We start from the raw sequence: 21724 nt of genomic DNA on the forward strand, positions 1-21724 counted from the left end.
TCGATCTACGCGTTGAGGGCTAACTTCGATACGCGATAGATGGCTCTGGTCCACGTGAAAACGCGTAGTTCAATTTGATCTACGCGTTGGGAGCCAAGTTCGATTCGCGATAGATGGCTCTGGTCCACGTAACAACAGTTGACTTTGTTCCGACGCGTTGAACGTTCAATTTGACCTACGCGTTGAGAGTCAAGCTCGATTCGCGATAGACAGCTCCGGTCCACGTGACAACAGTTAACTTCGGTCTACGCGTTGAACGTTCAATTCGACCTACGCGTTGAGAGTTAACTCGAATCTATACGTTGAAAGCTGAGAACCGGCCCGATACTTTGTTCTTCCCGTGCAATAACCCCGTATAGATCTCGGCTTTGTCGCTAAAAGAAACGAGAAACGACCCCGCTCGAGAATCGTATCTCCACGTTAGAGAGCCACGAGCTCGTAACGAGCAAACGATGCGTTCTCTCGCGGAAATCTGTTCACGATCAACGTGAACCCCTAACGGATCAACGTTCGGACGCGTCTTTACCGCGCAGGGAAGGGGATGCGGATACGAGGGGGAGAAACGATATCCCCGGGGGCGCAAAGAAACCGATGGAAATGAGTTCTTCGTAGGCGAGCGCGTGGAAATACTACGGAAGAGCCCCCACACCACACCACACCACACCACACCACACCACACCCCACCCCTCCACTCGGTTGCATCTTCTTCGTTCCCGCGCGTTTCTTTCCGCGGCATCGGCGTAGAATAGGTGGTATCGAGGAACGGGATTGCGGAGGATGGAGGATCCTTTTGTGCCCACGGCTGTGATTAATGGCGGCACAATGGCCGCGTGCCGTGGGATATAATCGCGCACGCAACGCACACAGGAACGCGGATCGGTTTATAATGCCGTTATTGCCGCGGCGCGCAGCGATCATTCCTGAAAAATCAATATCGAAGACGTGCCTCGTGCGTGACCACCAAGCCACGCTCGTAAGCATACTCGGAGACACCGCAACGAACGAACGCCAGTTACGGGGAAAGGGCACTCCGATGATAATTTAAGACGGAAAAATCGATTCTTCTCTTTTTCCCACGTTTTCTCCAAGGGCGGCCCGAAGTGCCTGCCCGCGAATAAAACGCATCGAGGGTTCTGCAGCATTGTTTTCGACTCGTGGTAGAACGAGCATCGTGCGCGGTGTTTCGAGAACGAGTCGTGGTTCAAGCTGCGCGTGGATAAACGATTAACCCTTCGCGGTCGTGTTAAATTTGGTCACGGGTGTCGTACCGGTTGGAATTCATTTCCCTTGAAAAAGCAGCGATACATCGCATTTAAGATTACGAAGGATGAACAAGATTTATCGATTCTTTCGCAAACTTTAGATATATGTACGACGATGTGTTTCAATGTAATGTTTTTATGTAGAAATTATATTTTATTCTTCTCCATGTTTTATATACTTTATAGTCCTGTATGCCATTTTCGACTACGTGTATCGCAAAAATAATGGGAACGTGTGCGAAAAGGAATGTTATCAGTCTTTGGTAGGGTTACGCGCTCGTGGTACGCGTAAAACGTTTAGATGGTGACCGAAAATATACCAGAAGATCGATTTTTCGAACCGGTATTGCCCTTAAACGGAGGATAGAAACGTGGAACGAAAAGAAACACATCGAGAAGCGAACGAATCGCGACGACGAATCGAGAGTATCGTCGTTGCTCGCGATCGAGAGAGGGGAGAAACGGTGCCAGTGGTTAATTGCGAGACAAGGGTAGAAACAAGCACGGGGGATTCTCCCTCGTGGGGGCTCCGGGGAACGAGGAAACGGATTACGGTACCGCACGATGCTCCCTTCGTTTCCGGGCTCGGGAAGCGGAAAATTAAGATGATTACCTATGAAACGAAGCGGCGCCAGATATTAAGCCCCGACGAGTTCAACTTTCCTTAATGACCGCGCGAAACGGTCATTAGCGATCGTTAGTTACCCATCCGGTTGTCCGCGAGTTCGATCGGAATACGGTCGCGGTAACGAATCGCAATCTCGACAATGAGATCTCGAAACGGGTGCCCGTTCCACGGCTAATCTCGCTGCAGATATGGATCTTTCGAGGTCGTTACCTCCGCTCGCGAGAGAATCCCGAGCCAACCGTCGGGAATCGATAAACCTCGTCGATCGATCGTCTTTTATTTTTCGACGATCAACGTGGATCGTATCCTGGTTCGAAAAACCGATCGGGAAAAGTTTATCGCAACCACTGGCTAATTCTACGGTGATCCCGCTGGAACTTTGGCAAAAACGAGGCTAACGAACGCGCAACACGAGCTAAAGAGCAAGAACGGAGAGTAAGACGTAAATCTTGTTAATTTACACCTCGATCGAGTCCTTCGAATCGTGGAATTCATTTCAAACGGAACATTTTCCTTTCAATATTTTCTATAGATACGCTTACGTCTTCGAAGAAAGGAGCGATTGAATTTTAATTGAAATTCCAAACCAAGATGGTTGATCGAATTGGAGTGAAGTACACCGAATTGAGCGACGATCGAGGACGATCGTCTCTCGAGTGGAAAGGGTCAGCGGGACCTGTGCACGAATAACGACGATTCGAGGACCGAAATACGACGACGATTTACGAGGAATTTCGTTCCTGTTGGACGAGTATTTTTTTTTGCTAAACTGATGTTCTTGCACGTCCAACACTAGACCGTACCCTTTGTATCCACGTGCAGTGAACGTCAATGGATCGGGACAGTTGTACTCGTGCCGCGTCAGAGATACGAGAAAACTGTCGATAATGTATCGGAAGTATGCAAATGCGTGTTCAGGGGATTGCAGATGAGAGACGAGGGACTATTTGTATCGTCGAAGCTGTAAAATAAATAGTTGCAAGACGTAGCTGCGAATCGAGTACATTTTCCATTCGATTTTTGACCAACTTCGAACAAGTAGACTCTTCGAAGTGTTCGTGATCATTCGATTGCTCACCGAACGCGTACAATCATTTTTCGGTTATAGAATTTTCGTTACTCTCTGTAGTATCGCTCGAGAAAAGAAAGATCGCTTCCGAAAGGACTTACGAATCGTGTATCGGATATTACAGTCAGCCTTTGCGACGCCTGTGGCTAACAAAAATGGCCGCCGCTGTCCACATTCTACCTACTGGTGGTACTACATTCCCTTTCGTCGATTTCTTTTTCTCCCTAAAATACCTGACGCTTAATCAGCCATAACTCGAGCGATTGGCAAACACGTGGCCAACGTAAGAACCTCGACGATACGAGAGAACTTTTTTCCTCTTCGTGGAAGCAATCGTACGTAAATTTCGCGCAATCGCTCCGTTCCGTGTACGTGGTTCTCCACGAAGGTATTTATTTAAATAATTCCGTATTGTCGCGGTGCTTCCAAGTGGAATATTATTCCGACGGTGGACCAGGGTTATGGAATCTCGGACGAACGGTATCGAGAAATTCGCGCTGGTAGAAAGGTCGCGTTGGATCGCGATTTGCATAGGTCTCCGTCCTCGGTAAGAATCTGGTGAACCGTGACAAGTTGCGTTCTGCGGGATTCTCGACACGCTTTCGATGTTGGCTGGGACGAGACGCGTTTCAGACGTGTTCGTTTTGTTGCATTGTTCAGCAGCCGGTGCTATTTGCGAGCTCATAAAGCGGTCCGATGCGTGCAAATTCAGCGTGAAATCTCGACTGCTTAGCTCGACGGTGCACGGCTGTATCGCTACTCGAAGGGACCGACGAGTACCACGGAAATGGATACCGGAGAAACGAACAAATTCACCGAAATATTTTCTCCGCTGTGTATTTTCAAAGAGCAGAGACGGTGGTCGCTATCGGTTAAACGCGTCGTCATCTTTTAACCGTTTGCGCTCTCGAGGATTCTTCGCTACTAGAAACCTTCGAGTCGTAAAATTCTTTTAATAGTAAAATCTTCTATGTCTTTAAACGTATTAAATTCTTTAAGAATCTCTTGAAGAATTATTCTGAAATTTAAGAAAATATTCTTAAATTCTTCAAGAATTTAACACGTTTGTAGGAGCGACCGTTTCGAACGCAACAACGTAACACAATGGCGTACCCGTGTTGCCGGAAAATCCAAGTGGTAAAATTAATCCGGAATGAAACATTTTTACACACTTCGAATGCAAGAGAATAATTCCAATTTGAATACCAAACCACCAAGTTTTCCCGGATGGAAAATAGTACAATGAATTAGATGGCGAGCGATGAATTGGATCTCCTCTCGAGTCGAAAGGGTTAAAATACTTGGATGGAGGGCGCATAACTCGACGAGAACGCGCTCTTCTCGCGATTGGAAAATATTGAACACTCTGGAAAGGGAATCGTGAAACTTGCGCGACGAGACTCGAAGGGATTAGACGCTCCGGAAGAAACTACCAACGACACGAATTTCGTCGAAATGTATCCTCTCGGGAGGATCGTAAAGCTCCGTGTGGCTCGAATCGAGGAAAACGTAGCGACGCGGTATCGGGAGGAGCGTCGTTGAATGCGATTTTGTTTTAGAATACTTTCGAGCGTGCAGGCTGAAACGAGCCGCCGGAAGCGGAAGCGCCTATGCGACACCGTCGAGCCGGAAGCAACGGTTAACCGAGCGTCAAGCCCTTCCCATTCTTCGCGTATGAAAAATGATGGGGGCGTATCGGGCGGAGTGTCCCTAACACCGGGCCGAAATTGCTCTGGTTCGCGTTGCACCTTTGGAAATATTGTTGAAAAATCGTCCGTTCGAAATCACGAACCAAAGGCGTGGCTCGTTGAATATTTTCGACGATCGAGAAACGAGCTCCACCTCGTGCTCTCGAACCCTATCGAACCATTCCTTCCCCCATGATCGCGCAAAGTACCCGAGAACGCGATCTGTGTTACTTCTCGAAGTTTCGATAGCAACGTTCGTTCAAATGACGCAAAATTTATGATAATTCCTAAGGAGTAACAACATCGAGTAAGAACGCCTTACCTTGAGATAGGACCCGTAATACTTGGTGACGTATGGGCTGTCGCACTGGGACAGCACCATGATTTCCTGCTGTATATCTTCGATCTCATCCTCCGCCTCCTCTAGATCGATGATCTTGATGGCAACGACTTGCTGGGTCCTATTGTCGATGCCCTTGAACACCTCGCCGAAACTACCCTTCCCAATTCGTTCCTGTTTCGTGAATATCAGCTCGGGGTCCACCTTCTGCAACGAGAACAAATTTATCATTACACCGTATCCAATCTTTCGTACGTCGAAGGATACTTTTTCATATTTGTCACGGTGTTTGTTTTTTTTTTTTGGCAAATCTCTCGCAGTGGCGAAAGTTTCGATGCCCGAGTTCGCGAGCGGGGTAGTTTTAACGAAAATTTCCCAACGACTCGCCGAGTTGAGGGTTTTCGGGGAACTTGGTCGCGAAGATTCACAACCGGTGAGGCTTTTAGCAAACTAGAAGACGCATACCCGGTATACGGTAACGTTTCGAGGTTATGCGCAAAACATCGGTGTGTTCCGGCTGGCTGACCACCAGACAGAGACGGATTTCTTCGTCCCTGTTTGCCTTGTTCGCGAGGCCTTTCCTCCGAGTCTTCTATTCCTTCGATTTACCATTCGCCGATTTGTCCTCGGGGATCAATAATGCTCCAATCGTTTATCGTTTATTCGTTGCTCGAAACTTTCATTCAGATTTCTTGTAAGTTTCAGATTATAATACGTAGTTTATTACGATATCCAGGGATCTCGCGTATCTAGTAGTATAGTTTTTGTACATACGAGAATAGAAAGTCCGAAGAAACGAGTATCAATAATGCTCCAATCGTTTATCGTTTATTCGTTGCTCGAAACTTTCATTTAGATTTGTTGCAAGGTTCAGATTATAATATGTAGTTTATTATAATGTGCAGGGATCTCGCGTATCCGGTAGTATAGTTTTTGTACATATGAGAATACAAAGTCCGAACAAACAAGTATACAGTGATATGCCTTGTGTTGTAAAGTTCAGATTATAATATCTAGTTTATTATAATATGCAGGGATCTCGCGTATCCAGTAGTATAATTTTTGTACATACGAGAATAGAAAATCCGAAGAAACGAGTATACAGTGATACGTCTTGATTTGAACGACGAGAGTGTCACGTCACCGATGCTTGCACTCCGCTTGAACTCTCTCCCACTCGAGGGAGAACAACAGCATCCTGTCTTACGTTTAAGTTAGATTACAACAAGTTTGGAATCAAGTTATCGTAGTTCCTGGAATAGCAATATTCGCTGAACTTTGTTCTTTAACCTTGCCTCCGCAACGTTTCTTGCACTCGCGTTTCGTTTTTTTAAACACGGTGAATACAGTCGTTGAACAAAGAGAAAAAATAAAACGAACGAGCTTAAATCTCGCGTATTTCCAGCACCGTTCGTAACACGCTCGCGAGGATAGTTATTTTGCATAAAGTGAGACGCGTTCGCAGTTTTGCACCTTTTTCTCGCACCAACCAGCATTGAAATCTCTGCTCGGGCGAGTTCCAATGGTCACGAGACACCGTGTTCAACGTTTCTTTCTTACTCGATCTATTTCCATACGTTACCTTGCTCGTTTCACCGAAATTGTTTGCGATTATTTTACACTTACAATCACTTTTGCAGTGGACAAAATGTGTATTCGTTTATTTGTATTTTACATCGTTGAAGCAAAGTGTATTAACCCTTTGGACTCGAGAGGAGACTCTCGTACTTTTTCCAATCTGGGAAAACTTCGCGACTTGGAATTCAAATTGGAATTTAAATATTACAGTAAGATGTAAATGTATACGTGTCAAGTATTTGAATAATAATGTTCCGTTCCAGATTAATTTTCAAATTTGAAAGATTTCATCGAGGCGCCCAGTCTCTTGCAGCAAGAAATCTTCGAGCCGAAAGGGTTAAGTTTCGCTCAAGTTGTACACGCGATGAAATAACCTTGAAACGCAAAGAATCAACGGCAACAACAACGGCAACAACAACAATAATAATAATAGAATCTAACGTTTTCCTCGAAAGGATTCGAGATTCACGGACGAGACTTTCTTCGAGCGTTTGTCCTTCGGAAGCTAATAAACGCAGTTATGCCAGCCAGAAATGCAGTTCTCCTTGGCTCCTTTCTAAATGATGACACGTGACGTCATAATGGATAACAGTGGAAAGTGTGTAAATCGCGATGCATCGATCGATTACGCGGGTTTTCTCGATTAGGCGCGATGAGACCGTCCGCTCCCGGTGTCGCTGCAATTGCATAATCACCGTGACGCCGATATCAATGATCTGCACTTCGAAAGGAAACAATATCATTTCCCACGTTTTTATCGTACCATCGGGAACGGTTCTTGAACGGTTACGTCAGCTTCGTGGCGACGAAACACTCGGTTTTCACGAATTTCTTTCAACGAACGGGACGCACAATTAACTTCGAAAACAAATTCTTACCCGATTTTCAAAAATAAGGAAACAATCGTCTCGCTGAGAACGCGTGTCGTGTATTTTCGTTGCTTCTACAATCTTTTTAACCCCTTGCACTATTTTTAAGAGTCAGAAGCTTGGATATATAATAGTTGGGCCTAATCTATACTATTTTTGAGAGTCAGAAGCTTGGATGTATAATAGTTGGATCTGATCTATACTATTTTTAAAAGTCAGAAGCTTAGATATATAATAATTCGACCTGCTCTATACTATTTTTAAGAGTCAGGAGCTTTGATATATAATAGTCGGGCCTGATCTATACTATTTTTAAGAATCAGAAGCTTGTATACAGTTGGAAGAAACCGCGACACCGAAAGACACCAGATTTATCTTCTTCGTTGAGATTACAACGACCGCTTCGGACGATTGTTGAGTGCACTTTGAACGATAAAATAATGAACGAGCATGTCGGAAGAAAGTTACGTCTGATCGATACCCGTGGCAAGGGGGGCCCCGAAAGCCCCCTCCCCCGTGGAAGTAAAATCGATACCCCGTAAATTCATCGAGGCGGTGAGACGCTCCGGCGAGCGTATCGCGCGAGGAAAAATTTGCAAAGCAGATTTCCCGCGTTTCGTCGTGCCGGCTTTTCCCTCTGTTCCTCGTTCCTCTTTATCCGCGTCCCGGTCGCTCTCCGATACGAGCTTTTTACCCGCGAGATCGGCAAGAGAGGATTCTCGAATAAAAAAAAAAAAAATAAAGAAAGGGAGAAAGCAAAAAGGCAAAGAGGGAAAAAATTGCACCGCAGCGTGCGTTTGTTTATCGTCCCTTTTATCTCTCGGACGGACAACATTTTTTTTTCCTACGGTTCCAGTCGAGCTGGAACTCCCTTCGTCCGACCGACCCACGGAATTGAAACGTCAACGGGGGTGTGTTATTTCACGGGTTCCCATGATTCCGGAACGTACGTCCTCCCCCGGATCCGTTCAAAAGCAAACATCGTTAAACGGCTCGTTTATTATGAAAGTGGCGCGTAAGTCCGTTTATCTTTGTTTCGAGATGCACGAGGTTTCCCGTTTCGAGTCGAACGTTTTATAGGAGGTTGCACGTGTCGGTGACTCTGTCGTTGTTCGATGGAGTGTACGATAAACGTCATATCTGGCAACGTTCTCTCGTCGTCGAATCCTAACGAATTTCATACGTTTGCAAAAGCGACCGTTTCGAACGCAACAACGTAACACAATGGCGTACCCGTGTTGCCGGATGTTTTTACGCTACGAGTGAACGTTATTACCATTTGGCGCGTCGCTGTTGTAAACGAAATAATAAATATTTAACGAACCTGACCTTTAACGTATTGTAAGGTAATGTAGAACGATCTGGTACGTGTAACAGAAACATTGTAATTACCGAACGCACATGGCGAACGACTCTCTGCCGTGAAAGAGACAAACGGGTACTTGGATACATACATATGTGAGAATTCGTAGATCTTGTATAGAGAATAAAAGGCATTAGTCGCCGCCGATACATTATCCGACACTGTCTCGGTTCTCACGTATGAAATATATTCGCATGCTTGTTGAATTTGGGCCACGGTGACTTCGATCGCTAATTGTTCGCGCGTACAACTTCTGATACGAGTTTGAAACATTTTCGATCGATCGGTGATCGATGCGTCGCGTTACAAAAGTAAAGTAATGAAATTTCGACAATAAGCGAAAAGTTCGATCGGGAAATTTACTTCCATCTTCGCTGAACGAACAGTTGAACGATGTTGGTTGTTCGAGGCAGAGTATAACTTATTGCCAACGTAAACAAATTTATTTAAATCCCATTAGAACGTAAGTTTATCTCGTGCCGAAGGAAATGGAAGTTGAACTCCCCGATCGAATAAATCGCGATACGTTGGTTTTATTTTTCCGTGAAATACGTTAGTTTTTTTTTCGAAATACATTGATTTTGCACGAAAGTCCGCGCAGATTTGCCCCGCAAGGGGCAGTGACCAATGAAATCAATCGCCCGGAAAACAGATGGGGGAAAAAAAACATAAAACAGGAAATGGACAGGAATGGAAAGTTTCCGAGGGCGGAGAAAAACGAGAACAGTCGGAATCGAGAGACAAAAAGGGAACAAGTTTCCTCGAAGTTCGAACCCCTTGATAATCTGCTCGTTTGTCCCTCAACGAGAGTAAAAGCACCGTCGTTACTGCGATTATGGTCGTTGGTTGCTCAGGTTTCTGGTTGCCGAGGGACGAGATGAAAAAAGCCGGGGCTGAGTCGGGGACCGATGGAGAAAGATGAGAAATTGCGTGCGCGCAGTATGCGCTCGTCGAGTGCAACGAGGAAAGGGGAAAGACTGTTGTCGTGTGATGTCGGTGGAACGAAGTCGAGAGGCGTCGTTGGCGAGGGGATGGAAAGAGGGGGAGGAGGGGGAGGCCACATCTTAGCCCCTTTTCCCGTCTGCTTGCCGAGCGTACTGCATGAAACTCACGAGACAAATTATAATTAACGGGTGTCAGCGGCACAGAGAGCCGACACGTAGGTGGTTAAATTACCGACAAGGGAAGCTGAAAAGCACCGTGAGCGTACAACACACCGCGAGTGCAACGGTTCTTCTCCATTTTCCAACGGATCTTCGACCAATGGCGTTGCCCGATCACGATTGGAGGACAAACGGACCAATTTACCTGGAAATAGTCGAGTATATTTTTTCTGTCGCTCGAGATCCGAGATTAAAATTGCGATCAAAATTGCGATCGAGAGTGATCGAGTGCCGTGGATAACTGGAAACGTGTGTCACCTGAATTAAAAGGAACTGTGTACAGTGTACGAGGAGTTTGAACGTCCGGTAACTTCTCTGCACGATTTTATCGACTTCTCGACTCCCCACAGTGCGCATTGCGAGGAGTTGGAAAGACGTCACTCGGATCGAGGGAGTGTAAAATTTGTGGATAAAATTTTCCCTCGATTCGCAACTCTAGACGAACACGGCGTAGCTCGTTATCTCCGCGGTTATCGATTTTAATTCGATACAGCTCGAACAAGATACCAATGATTCGCACGATGGGAGAGAGTGTCGAGTATTTCCGTGCCGAGTGTACGATCTGGAGATGGAAAGATGGATCGTGGTGTGAAATTTAAAGATTTCGTATCGATTCTGAAGAGAAACGGACGAATTTACCTGGAATTTGCATTCCGTGCAACTTTAGTAAGAAAATACGGAAGGTTGCTCTCCGTTCGCGGTGGAGCGTGTAACTGGGAGTCGAAAAGATCTCATCTGGATCGAGGGGAAAGAGTACCGCGTGTTGGGAAAATTTTGAGAGAGTAGAGGAACGTTTGCTCGCAATTAGTCGCAGAGACTTCAAAGGCTGACCGAAACGTCCGAGTCAATACGATTCCGCAGTTGCCAGGCGACGTCTTCCGGTTCTCCACGGTACACGCGAATTTCGAAAAATCACGATTCCTTTAAAGTGAACTCGTGTTCGTTTCAAATATCTGGACAACTTTACATCCGATGTAAGCGTACGAAAATATAATTTTACCGGTTCATTTAACGAGACGTCCGTTACTTGTACGCAGTCTTTCATTGGTCGTTGAAGCGAACACGAGCAAGATGGTTAACCCTTTCCACTCGAGAGACGATCATCCTCGATCGCCACTCAATTCGGTGTACTTTCTCCAATTCGAAAAACCATCGTGGTTTGGAACAATTGGAATTCAAATTCGTCTACTCCTTTCTTGTAAGATGTAAACATACGTTGAAATAAAACATATATTTTATGTTCGAGTGAAATAAAGTTTCACGCTAGACTCGATTCAAGTAAAAATATTCCATTTCACGTATTAATTACACAATTCGAAAGATTTCGTCGAGATGCTGATTTCTGGTAGCGGGAAACCTTCGAGTGGAAAGGGTCGATATTCTACGATTAGGGGATAATTCGACAAAGTAGAACACCTAGCGCGAACTACGAATTACGACGACGTTAACGGTGGATCGATTTCCCATTCGTCTGGACGACGAGTGTCGAATTTTGAGTGAATTCGTTCGAGGTTTGAAAAATGGCGCGAAATTGAAATCGACCGGTTACAATTGGGACAATCGTGTACTTGGCCGCGTACTCGGACAAGTGGCGCGTAGGTACGGCGATTGGGTGGCGTCTGTTGTGTGTCCCGCTCGGTGGTAATTTTATTATGGTTGCACGACGAGAGTAACCAGAATACCGATGGACAAGTTGTCCGCGCGAAAACCGAATTATCCGTCAGCCTCTCGCGTTAAAAGGCTCGGAGCGCGCCCGCGCGCGTGTTACGCTCCGCATGGCTGCCGAGACCCAGTTATGGTTGCCCGATGTTATATAATTGACAGCGCGATACCGCCATCGAGCAATTAATGCTATCGGCCGGCTCTACCATTGTACGAAATCATCACCGGTCACGGTTACCCGTAAAAAACCGCGCGAACGTTCGTTTTCGCTCGAAACTTGTCGCTAGTCGCCTGGACAAGTTTTGGAAAATAACAATTCGTACGCGTCTATCTGTATTTCTAATCTGTAATTCGTTGAATCTGTCATTAACGTGCTAACGAATGGTACGGACCACCTACGTATTATTGAGAAACATTTTTTTATTCCACGTCGACAAAAATCTATCTTCCATCGCGCCGTGAGAGTAACATTTGTTACTTCGCGAGAAGCCGAAGAATTGTAACAAGAGCGACAAATTTGTACCTTGGAACGTTAGAAAAGAAATTGAAGTTTACGAAAGAACTTCCTTTGTCGACTTCCTTAAAATGCAAAACCTCTTCGAAGTCTCCGCCCACGGATTAATTACAAAGGAAGCTCGGTGGGGGGTCAAATTTGTGGAAAATGTTTCGTCCGATTTGCACCAATTAGAAACCAGCGTCTGGACGCCAGTAGGCGTCCAAACAAACGTCTACGTGCGCCGATTCGCTGGTGCCAACTTCCATAGGTTGCCACGGACTCCGTGGGTCTATTTTAACGACTCGACTTTCGAGATTCGAGGCGGCGAAACTTAGCTACCCGTCGTCCCTGGCTCCGATGAAACCATTCTCCGCGTATACGCTAGTCTTTCGACGAGTTTTATGGACCGAGATAAATTTAATTAAAACGAGGTTCAAGGCAGAAAGCATTAACTGGAATTAATTAGAGAATCCGAACGCCGACTCGCAGACACGCAATTTTAACTCGGCGGCGACTACCGGCGTTATTTACGGGTAAAACAGCTCCCAAGGTGCGAGGAGTAACGGAGTCGCGTTATCTCGCGAGATAATTATTTATTAGCACACTCGGGGCACGGAGTCTCTCGCAATTTTCGGTCACGGTTCGTCCTCGATCGAACGCCCGCAATTGCAACTGGATCGACCCTTTAAGGCACCACGGGACAGTTTTCGATCCGAATGAAAAGTTAAGGATATCTTTCAAGCCGAGTGAAACATCGAACCATCTCCGTGCAAGTTTCACCGTGAGACTGCTAACGTACCGTCTCGTGATCAAACGACCGATTTATTTTTTAGTTTCGATTGTTTCGTGATGTTTCAAACGCGCAGGAACCGTGCACCGAAGAGTTTAGGCGCGACCGAAACGATAGCGAATGCAGGAGACGAACGCCTTCTGTTTGTGCCCGACACAGTGAGTGTTCTAGGGTCAATCAGCAGTGTCAACACCGGCAATAATAGAACGAGCAAACAGAATCCGGCGCCGCGGGATTAGAATGTGTAACCAGATCTCAGATACGAGCCGAGGAACGCGAACCGAATCTTCCCTGGAACTTCCCTCGAACTTTCCTGGAAAAGTAATAACAATCGAGGGACTCGAGCGGACACGCATCGTGTACGATGTCCGTACGATAGCACACGCGTGAAATTTTAACGAGGAGGAACGAAAAATTGAAGCTCGCGCACCGATGCATCGAAGAGAGAGTTGCACCGGGATTTTCAGCCAAGGTGCATAGCGCGGACACTGAATCATCGACGTTGAAAGTATCCGGCTCGTCCTTCGATATTTTTACACCGGAACCGTTTAAAATTGATCCGTACGTTCGACAAAAGTCGACGATCTACTGTACGGAGTTGAGAAATCGACCTCCGCGAGAAATCGAGTATCGTATCGGGTCAGAGGTCTCGGTCCGCCTTCCAAGGCCCGTAACTCGGTATAAATCGCTCGTTTCAAATCCACCGCGTACCCAATGGAAACCAATAACGTATTGCGCGGAGCTGAGAAGTCGACCTCTCGCAGAAATTGAGAATCGTGTTGGGTGAAAGGTCTCGATCGAAGGTCCGCGACTGAGCAATACTTGCTCGATGTTGTCCACATTCTCCGATAATGTCGCAACTTTTCATTCGCGATATTAAAACTTCGACTCGGATCATAGAATGCGCGCAATTTATCGCAACGATGATGATTCGACGCGACTATTGTATCTGCGATGCTTCCGTGTATTCGAGAAACCGTATTTTCTGTATTTTCTTTCGTTACCAAGATTCTTTTCGATCCAGGATTCGTCTTTCTAGCTCACAGATGTACTCGATCCGTACATTGCAGTAAAGTGTGAGCAACAATTCGAATTTACACACGATGATGATTCAACGCGACTACTGCATCTGCGATGCTTTCGTGTATACGAGAAACTTATTTTCTGTATTTTCTTTCGCTACTGAGATTCTTTTCGATCCAGGAGTCGTCTTTCTAGCTCACAGATCTACTCGATCCGTACATTGCAGTAAAGTGTAAGCAACAATCCGAATTTACAAACGATGGTAGAACACCGCGCGAGGAACGCGACCAGTTTGACCGGAAATCGAGTTTCGGCTGAAATTTCGCCCGACGCGAGCGAAAGTCATAGAAAATAGCCGACGGTTACGTGTCAGCGGCGTTTTCGCCGAGCGTTTCGCGATCGTCGACCTGTGAAACGAGACGTAATAATAAAGTCCAGTCCGATGAAAACGGAGAGGCGACCAGTGACCTTTAACATAGCCGGAGAAAGTGACGACCAGAAGGAGATCGGCACCGTTTCACACGTCGGATGAAAAGAACGAGCAACGGGGCACGAGGTACATTATTTTTAATCGCGTCCTTGCTCGTGCCCGCGATCGATTTTTCGCCCGGGATATCGGTAAAACCTCGATAAATCTCTCCGCGTTCCGTAAATAAACGCGCTGGAACGCGCGTGTGACTTCGAACGCGTTAACAACGCGCGTGGCACGATATTCGATCACCAACGAAAGTCTGGGTGTCGTTTTTTGCTAAGCTTCGACCAGTCTTTTTCTTTTTTCAAGAGTCTCTTTCTACGGTTTGTGCTATCGAAACGACGAAGGACAGAGGCGCAGAATTCCCTGTGTTGGAAAGTTCAGATTATAATAAGTAGTTTATTATGATATGCAGGGATCTCGCGTATCTAGTAGTATAGTTCCCGTACACACAAGAATACAATGTAGGAACTCGAGGAGTACAATGTGATATGTCTTCGTGACTCTGGACTTGGAACTCGACTGGTAGGAAAAACAAAAACGTAAACGGCCAAACCGTTGACCGCGCGGCGGACGACCCTTACGCTCCAATACGGAGACAGTCCCAAAAATCGACATCTGGCATCCCTAAGATCGTTGTTGCATTCATTCCAACACCCTTCCTCAACAATGATCATTCTTATTTACTTTAAATAACTAAAATAGTCCGCACTTATTAATGAAAAACTTTAACTTCACTTTGCCTAAAGGTTTTGTTAACATATCCGCTAACATTCGTTCTGTGGGACAATATTCGTAGTTCACGATTCCCTGACTATGCACATCTTTTATGTAATGAAACTTAGTGTCTATATGTTTAGTTCGATTATTAAACTTGTCACTACACACAAGCTTTAAGCAACTTTGGTTGTCCTCATAGATGGTTGTATTCCTTCGATAGCCATCTTCTTCCCCGAAATCTTGAAGCAAACGGTGCAACCACAGTGCTTCCTGAGTTGCTTCTGCAAGTGCAACGTACTCAGCCTCCGTGGACGATAATGAAACACAAGATTGTTTCCTGCAAGCCCAACTTATCGAACCTCCAAAGAGCTGAAATACGTATCCGCTGATGGATTTTCGATCGGTTTTGTTTTGGGCCCAGTCCGCGTCAGCGTAGCCGATTAATCCCTTACTTCCGTCTGATTGGCCCAGTCTCAGCTCGTATCGCTTTGTCCCCTTCAAATATCGAGCAACTCTCTTTACCTCGGTCCAATCATGCGTTGTAGGCTGTTTATTATATTGACTTAAAATTGCAACACTCGCCGCTATGTCCGGCCTTGAGTTTACTGCTATGTATAACAAAGCCCCAATTAATTGCTGATATTTTTCATTCTCTGTAAATTCTATTCCATCTTCCCTGTATTTCAGGTATCCTTGGTCTAGCGGTATGCTAGCTATTTTTGCATCCTGTAATCCGAATCTGTGCAGAATTTTCTCTATGTATTTTTCTTGCTTTACGCAATAAAATCCTCTCTCATCTTTCCTTACTTCTATGCCCAGATAGTGTTTAAGTAGTCCTAAATCATTGAGATGGAAATGTTCCTTCAGAAGATCAGCTGTTTCATCGATTTTGCTTACATGTTTTGATGCAATTAGAATATCATCTACATATATAATAATGTAAATTAATTCGCCCTTGTCGACTTTCACGTACAGGCATGGATCCGCTTGGCCTTGTACAAAATTATGCTTCTTTAGTAATCCATTTAATTGATCGTTCCAGATTTTCGCGGCTTGTTTCAGACCATAAATACCTTTATTCAGTTTACAGACATAATTTTCCTTTCCTGACTCTGCATATCCTTCCGGTTGCCTCATATATATGTCTTCCGATAGCCTTCCGTTGAGAAACGCTGTCTTCGCATCGAAATGCTTGACTGACATTTGTTTTTGACCTGCCACAGCTAGAAAGGTTCTAAAGGTCACTTGCCGCACGACAGGTGCAAACACCTCGTCGTAGTCTGTCCCATATTTTTGGGAAAACCCACGAGCAACAAGTCTTGCCTTGCATCTTTCAATAGTCCCAGCACTGTTCCGTTTCAATTTAAACACCCACTTACACGTAACTATGTTTTTATCTTTCGGCTCAGGCACTATATCCCATGTGTCATTTTCATTCAGGGAAATGATCTCTTCGTCCATGGCCCTTTTCCATTTGTCCTTGTTGGGTCCTGATAATGCCTCTTTCGCGTTCCTTGGCTCATTTTCTTCAACTGTAACTGTATTCAGAGAAGCCATGTACCTATCCGGTGGCACACCACGGTTTTTCCTCTCTGATTGTCTATTTCGCACAGAATCTTCAATTCTTGGTTCTTCTGATGGCAATTCTTCTTCGGACCGTTCATCGCTTGAGCTTCCTTGGTTCTCTTCGTTGTGGCTCGCCTTCGATGGAAACGTGATCTCATCATTATCCGTACGAATTGATTTATCTTCATCCACTTTGTCTAAAAATATCACGTCACGGCTAATTTTGATTTTACTTGTTTCTGTGTCCAATAATCTGTAGGCTTTTGATTCCTCCGAATAACCAACGAAGGTGTATTTTTCAGCTTTGTTATCTAGCTTCTTTCGCTGTTCCTTATGAATGTAGATATACGCATTGCATCCGAATATATGTAAGTTTCTGACGTCTGGTTTTCTTGAATGCCATAGCTCATACGGGGTCTTTCTTATGGCTTTTGTTGGTAGGCGATTTTGCAAATAATTCGCGGTGCTTATCGCCTCTCCCCAATATTTTTTTGCTAATTTCGCGTCCAACAACATACATCTTGCCATTTCTAATAAGGATCTGTTCTTTCGTTCTGCAACACCATTTTGTTGCGGTGAATAAGCAGCGGTATATTGTACTTGAATCCCTTCCTTTCTCAAGTATTTTTGCAGATATTCATTTACGTACTCCCTTCCTCTATCTGACCGTATCTTCTTCGGCTTTTTCTGAAACTGCGTCTTCGTCATTTCCACAAATTCCTTGATGCGTTCTGCAGCTTCATTTTTATGGTCAAGAAGATGAATATTCGTATAGCGGGAGTAATCGTCAATGATGGTCAGAATGTACCTTTTATTGCCCGGTGTTACTGTTTGCATAGGTCCGCAAACATCAGTATGAATAAGATCCAAAATTGCATTTGATCTGTTCCTTGATTCTTTCGGAAACGGTATACGCGACATTTTGCCAATGATGCAACACTCGCAAGTTATGCGTTGTCCACAGCTGATTACCCTTATACCTTTAGCTAACCTTTTTTCGCTAAGCTCTTTTACTGCACTTGGGTCCCGATGACCAAACCGTCGATGCCAGGTATGCTGGCAATTTTCGGTGTGCCCAGTGTTACTGTTTCCGCTTGCGACATGTGCCTCTTCGACTACATTTAGCTGGTAAAGGTTTCCAGATGTCGTGGCTCTTGCTAAAAGTTTCCCATCTTTTGAAATTGTGCAGTCTTCTTTAACGAAAGTCAACCTGAAACCTTTTTCGGTTAGCCTTTTGACCGACAATAAATTAGACCCGAGTGACGGAACGTAAAGCACGTTAGTCACTTTCACTTCCAAAACCTTTTCTGCGTCCACTCCACATTTAATTGTTCCCGATCCGATCCCATGCACTTTGACCACTTTGCTTTCGTCTGCAAGGCGCACGTGGCCTTGCCTCTTTGTGTCCAATTCTTGAAAGAATTCCTTTGACGCTGACATGTGGCTAGTTGCACCGGAATCAATGATCCAAATGTGAGGTCTCGCATTTTCTTTAGTTTCGGCTTTTGAGCACGTTTCTTCTGGATTATCCGTCGAAACCTTTGCATAAAAACTTATATCGTTTGAAGATTTTCCTTCCGATACTGTATTGGCTTTTCCTTGCTTATTTTTCCAGGACTTGTATTTTGTACAGTCACTTTTGTAATGCCCCGGCTTCTTACAAAAATAACAAGTCCTTCTTGATTGGGCACCGCTTCTGCATCCAAAATCTGTTTTCATTGCCGTTTCGGCACCTTGTGCATTCTCCCTTGTGTCCTTTGCCCCTTTACGCCTTTTGAACTCGTCTATTAGTTTTCCCTTTACGAGTTTCAAAGTGAAATCGTTTTCCGGTCTGCTTTCAAGGGCTGTAACCAACGTTTCGTAAGATTCAGGGAGACTTCCCAATAGCATTGCCGCCATTAAATTATCTGGTAGGTTTTGTCCGAGAGCCGTTAAGTCATTTATGTACCCTGACATTATGGTAATGTGTTGCTCCATGTCACCATCTTCCTTCATTACCGTTCGGCACAGTCGCTTTAACAACAGAACCTTACTTGTTAAGGTCGACTTTTGGTGGTAATCCTTTAGTGACTCCCATGCTTCACGTGCGGTTTTCGCATTCCTTATGTGTTGCAACTGAGTGTCTTCAACTAAGAGACCAATTGTGGCACGTGCTTCATTGTCCTTCTGCGTCCACGCAACGGTCGCTGGTTCAGGTTTCTCTTCTGCTATCACATTCCACAATTTTTCTTTAATCAGCAGCAGTTCCAATTTATAACTCCATACCGAATAATTCTCACCGTTTAGTTTCTGGATTGAGAAAGCACTACTTACACCAGACATTTTGACTTGATTCACTTTTATATCACACACACAAAAAAAAATTTGTACTGACTTTATAAACACCTTAGTCACTATACACTAGCCCTGGGCCCATAACCTGTTGGAAAGTTCAGATTATAATAAGTAGTTTATTATGATATGCAGGGATCTCGCGTATCTAGTAGTATAGTTCCCGTACACACAAGAATACAATGTAGGAACTCGAGGAGTACAATGTGATATGTCTTCGTGACTCTGGACTTGGAACTCGACTGGTAGGAAAAACAAAAACGTAAACGGCCAAACCGTTGACCGCGCGGCGGACGACCCTTACGCTCCAATACGGAGACAGTCCCAAAAATCGACATCTGGCATCCCTAAGATCGTTGTTGCATTCATTCCAACACCCTGCAAAGTGTTTTATAAATGTGAATTTTGGTCCCAAGGTTTTCACACTTATCGTGGAAACAGAGAATAGAATTTAAAGGCCTCGCGGTGGCTCGACTCGTTAAACGATTTGGATAGTTTATTGGCTAGCTTTGGATCACGAACGAAAGTTTGGGTGTCATTTTTGGCTAAGCTTCGACCAGTCTTTTTCTTTTTTCAAGAGTCTCTTTCTACGGTTTGTGCTATCGAAACGACGAAGGACAGAGGCGCAGAATTCCCTGCAAAGTGTTTTATAAATGTGAATTTTAGTCCCGAGGTTTTCACACTTATCGTGGAAACGGAGTATAGAATTTGAAGGCCTCGAGGTGGCTCGACTCGTCGAACGATTCGGATAGGTTGTCGGCCAGTAGGTTTCCTAGAGGAGTATTAATCGTCACTTGGAAACGAGCACGGTGATGAGCGTCGTTTCGAGTAACGGGTCGCTAGTCCGAGATTCTGTGTACGAATACGCTATCTCCGTTACGAATTAACGTAATAGAGCCACGTTGAAAATCGAGGTACGCTCGCGAGGCAAACTCGTTACCGTGGAACTGTGGTTTATTGAAAAAGTACGGCGATCGAGGACCCGGTGATACAGCCAGATGGTTCGAACGTAACTGTCGGAGTTAACCGTAACGGTTCGAAGGCAACTACTAAACTTCAGACTCGGTGCACCGGGACGGGAAAAGTCGTTCGGGGAAAGAAATCGTCGAGGGTCAGAAATTGTCGAGAGTAAGAAATCGTTCGGGGTGAAAGGTCGGTTGCCGAGAAATTGCAAATGGAAAATTCCAGGAACCGAGCGCGTCTGGAGTCTCGATCGTCCGGTGGGTCTGGGATTAGGTTCGTACGGTGGTCCGAATCGAAGTCCAGAGCTCGAAAGTGCGTCGCGTTCGACGATATTTTAAACAAGATTTTAACCATTCTTTCGCCGACGTAACGGTTGTTCTTCTCTTCGAACGGAATCCCAAAGAACGCTCGTTCCTTCGAGCTACCGAAAAATTCCAAATTTTCTAAAGAAAATAAAAATTGCGAGCTCGTACGATATCGGCTGAAATCGACCTGCAATTTTTCGAACGCGACTTCGCGACAGCGCAAAATGGAGCGAAAGTTTCACAAGGGAAGAAGCAGTTGTAAGAAAAGTTGCACGAAAGGAATAAAAACAAAACATTGGAACGCTCGAGACTCGATTTTACCTTCCTAAAGAAATTTCTTGCGGACGAGAAAGTTTCTCCGTGCATGGACTATTGTGCTTTACGTGTGCGCAAACTTTAATCGAAATCGGACATACGGGTTAGGGTAAATTTCTGTACAGTAGAGCGTACGAATACTTTCGTGACCGAGTGTGTACGAAATAAACGTGTTTCGAGGATGACGCAAGACCGTTCTTTCTCTCGAAAAACTTTGCACCGGTAATCAGAACGACCGGTTGAAATCTTTCCAAGTGATGGTAAAAAAATGGCGCGCGTAAGTAAAATACTCATCGGGCGGCTCGCGTGCACGATGGGCTAATGTTCCATGATTTTTTAAGTCTGTGTGCACTTTTCACTTCCTACAGGGTATTTAAATCCCACCAGTAGGGTCACTACAGGGCATTTAACCCTTCGTGTACCGTGCCGGAGTCACTGGCCTCGCCGGTCTCTTCGTCTCGAGAGCGATAACGCGCACAATGACCGAACCGTGCGTACGTTGCTCGCAAACGATCAAACGACCATCAATTTCGCACCGTCGCTACCGTGAATCGAGAAACAAAAACCAAAAAAAAACCGTGGACGCGCGATCGATCTATGTAGATCGTAATCGCGAGATTTGTGGTTAACGTTGCGTAATCCAGGCCTCTGTTACGGAGCGTGTCGACGATATCTTCGAAAGTCGATACCCAACCAAGGGGAGATCGCGACGATCTGAACGCCCGTGTACTTTTCTTACGTTTTCTTACAAGTATATGCCTTCGAAGATATTCGAAGTACGATTCCCTCGAGTTCGTAAAATTAACAAAGTCGCTGATCGTGTGTCTCGTTCATCTATTTTCTTACATTTTCTCAAGTATATGCCTTCGAAGATATTCGTGCAGAAAGATTTCTTCGAGTTCGTAAAATTAACAAAATTGTCGATCGTGTGTCTCGTTGATCCATTCTCTATCTTTTCCGGCACATCGAAGGGGATGTACACGTAAAAAAAATCGATGTTCGGAACTTCAAAGATCGCCACATTTTTAATTCTCGTGTTTCATTTTCACCAAAAACAAAAAAAAAAAACAAAATCACTTTCCGAACGATCCAACAGAACCGTTCAATTTGCATCGACGCGA

General features: G+C 45.0%; 1 protein-coding gene across 1 annotated transcript in view; it reads right to left on the reverse strand.

The window, feature by feature from the left end:
• Window positions 1–21724, reverse strand: part of LOC143153247 (uncharacterized) — a 52715-nt gene that overhangs the window by 23388 nt on the left and 7603 nt on the right. The window contains exon 2 of the mRNA XM_076324230.1: window positions 4970–5194. Within this exon, the coding sequence (XP_076180345.1) occupies window positions 4970–5194 (225 nt within the window). The remainder of the gene's footprint in view (window positions 1–4969; window positions 5195–21724) is intronic.

Source organism: Ptiloglossa arizonensis, chromosome 12 (assembly GCF_051014685.1).
Source record: "Ptiloglossa arizonensis isolate GNS036 chromosome 12, iyPtiAriz1_principal, whole genome shotgun sequence".
Classification (NCBI taxonomy): Eukaryota; Metazoa; Arthropoda; class Insecta; order Hymenoptera; family Colletidae; genus Ptiloglossa; species Ptiloglossa arizonensis.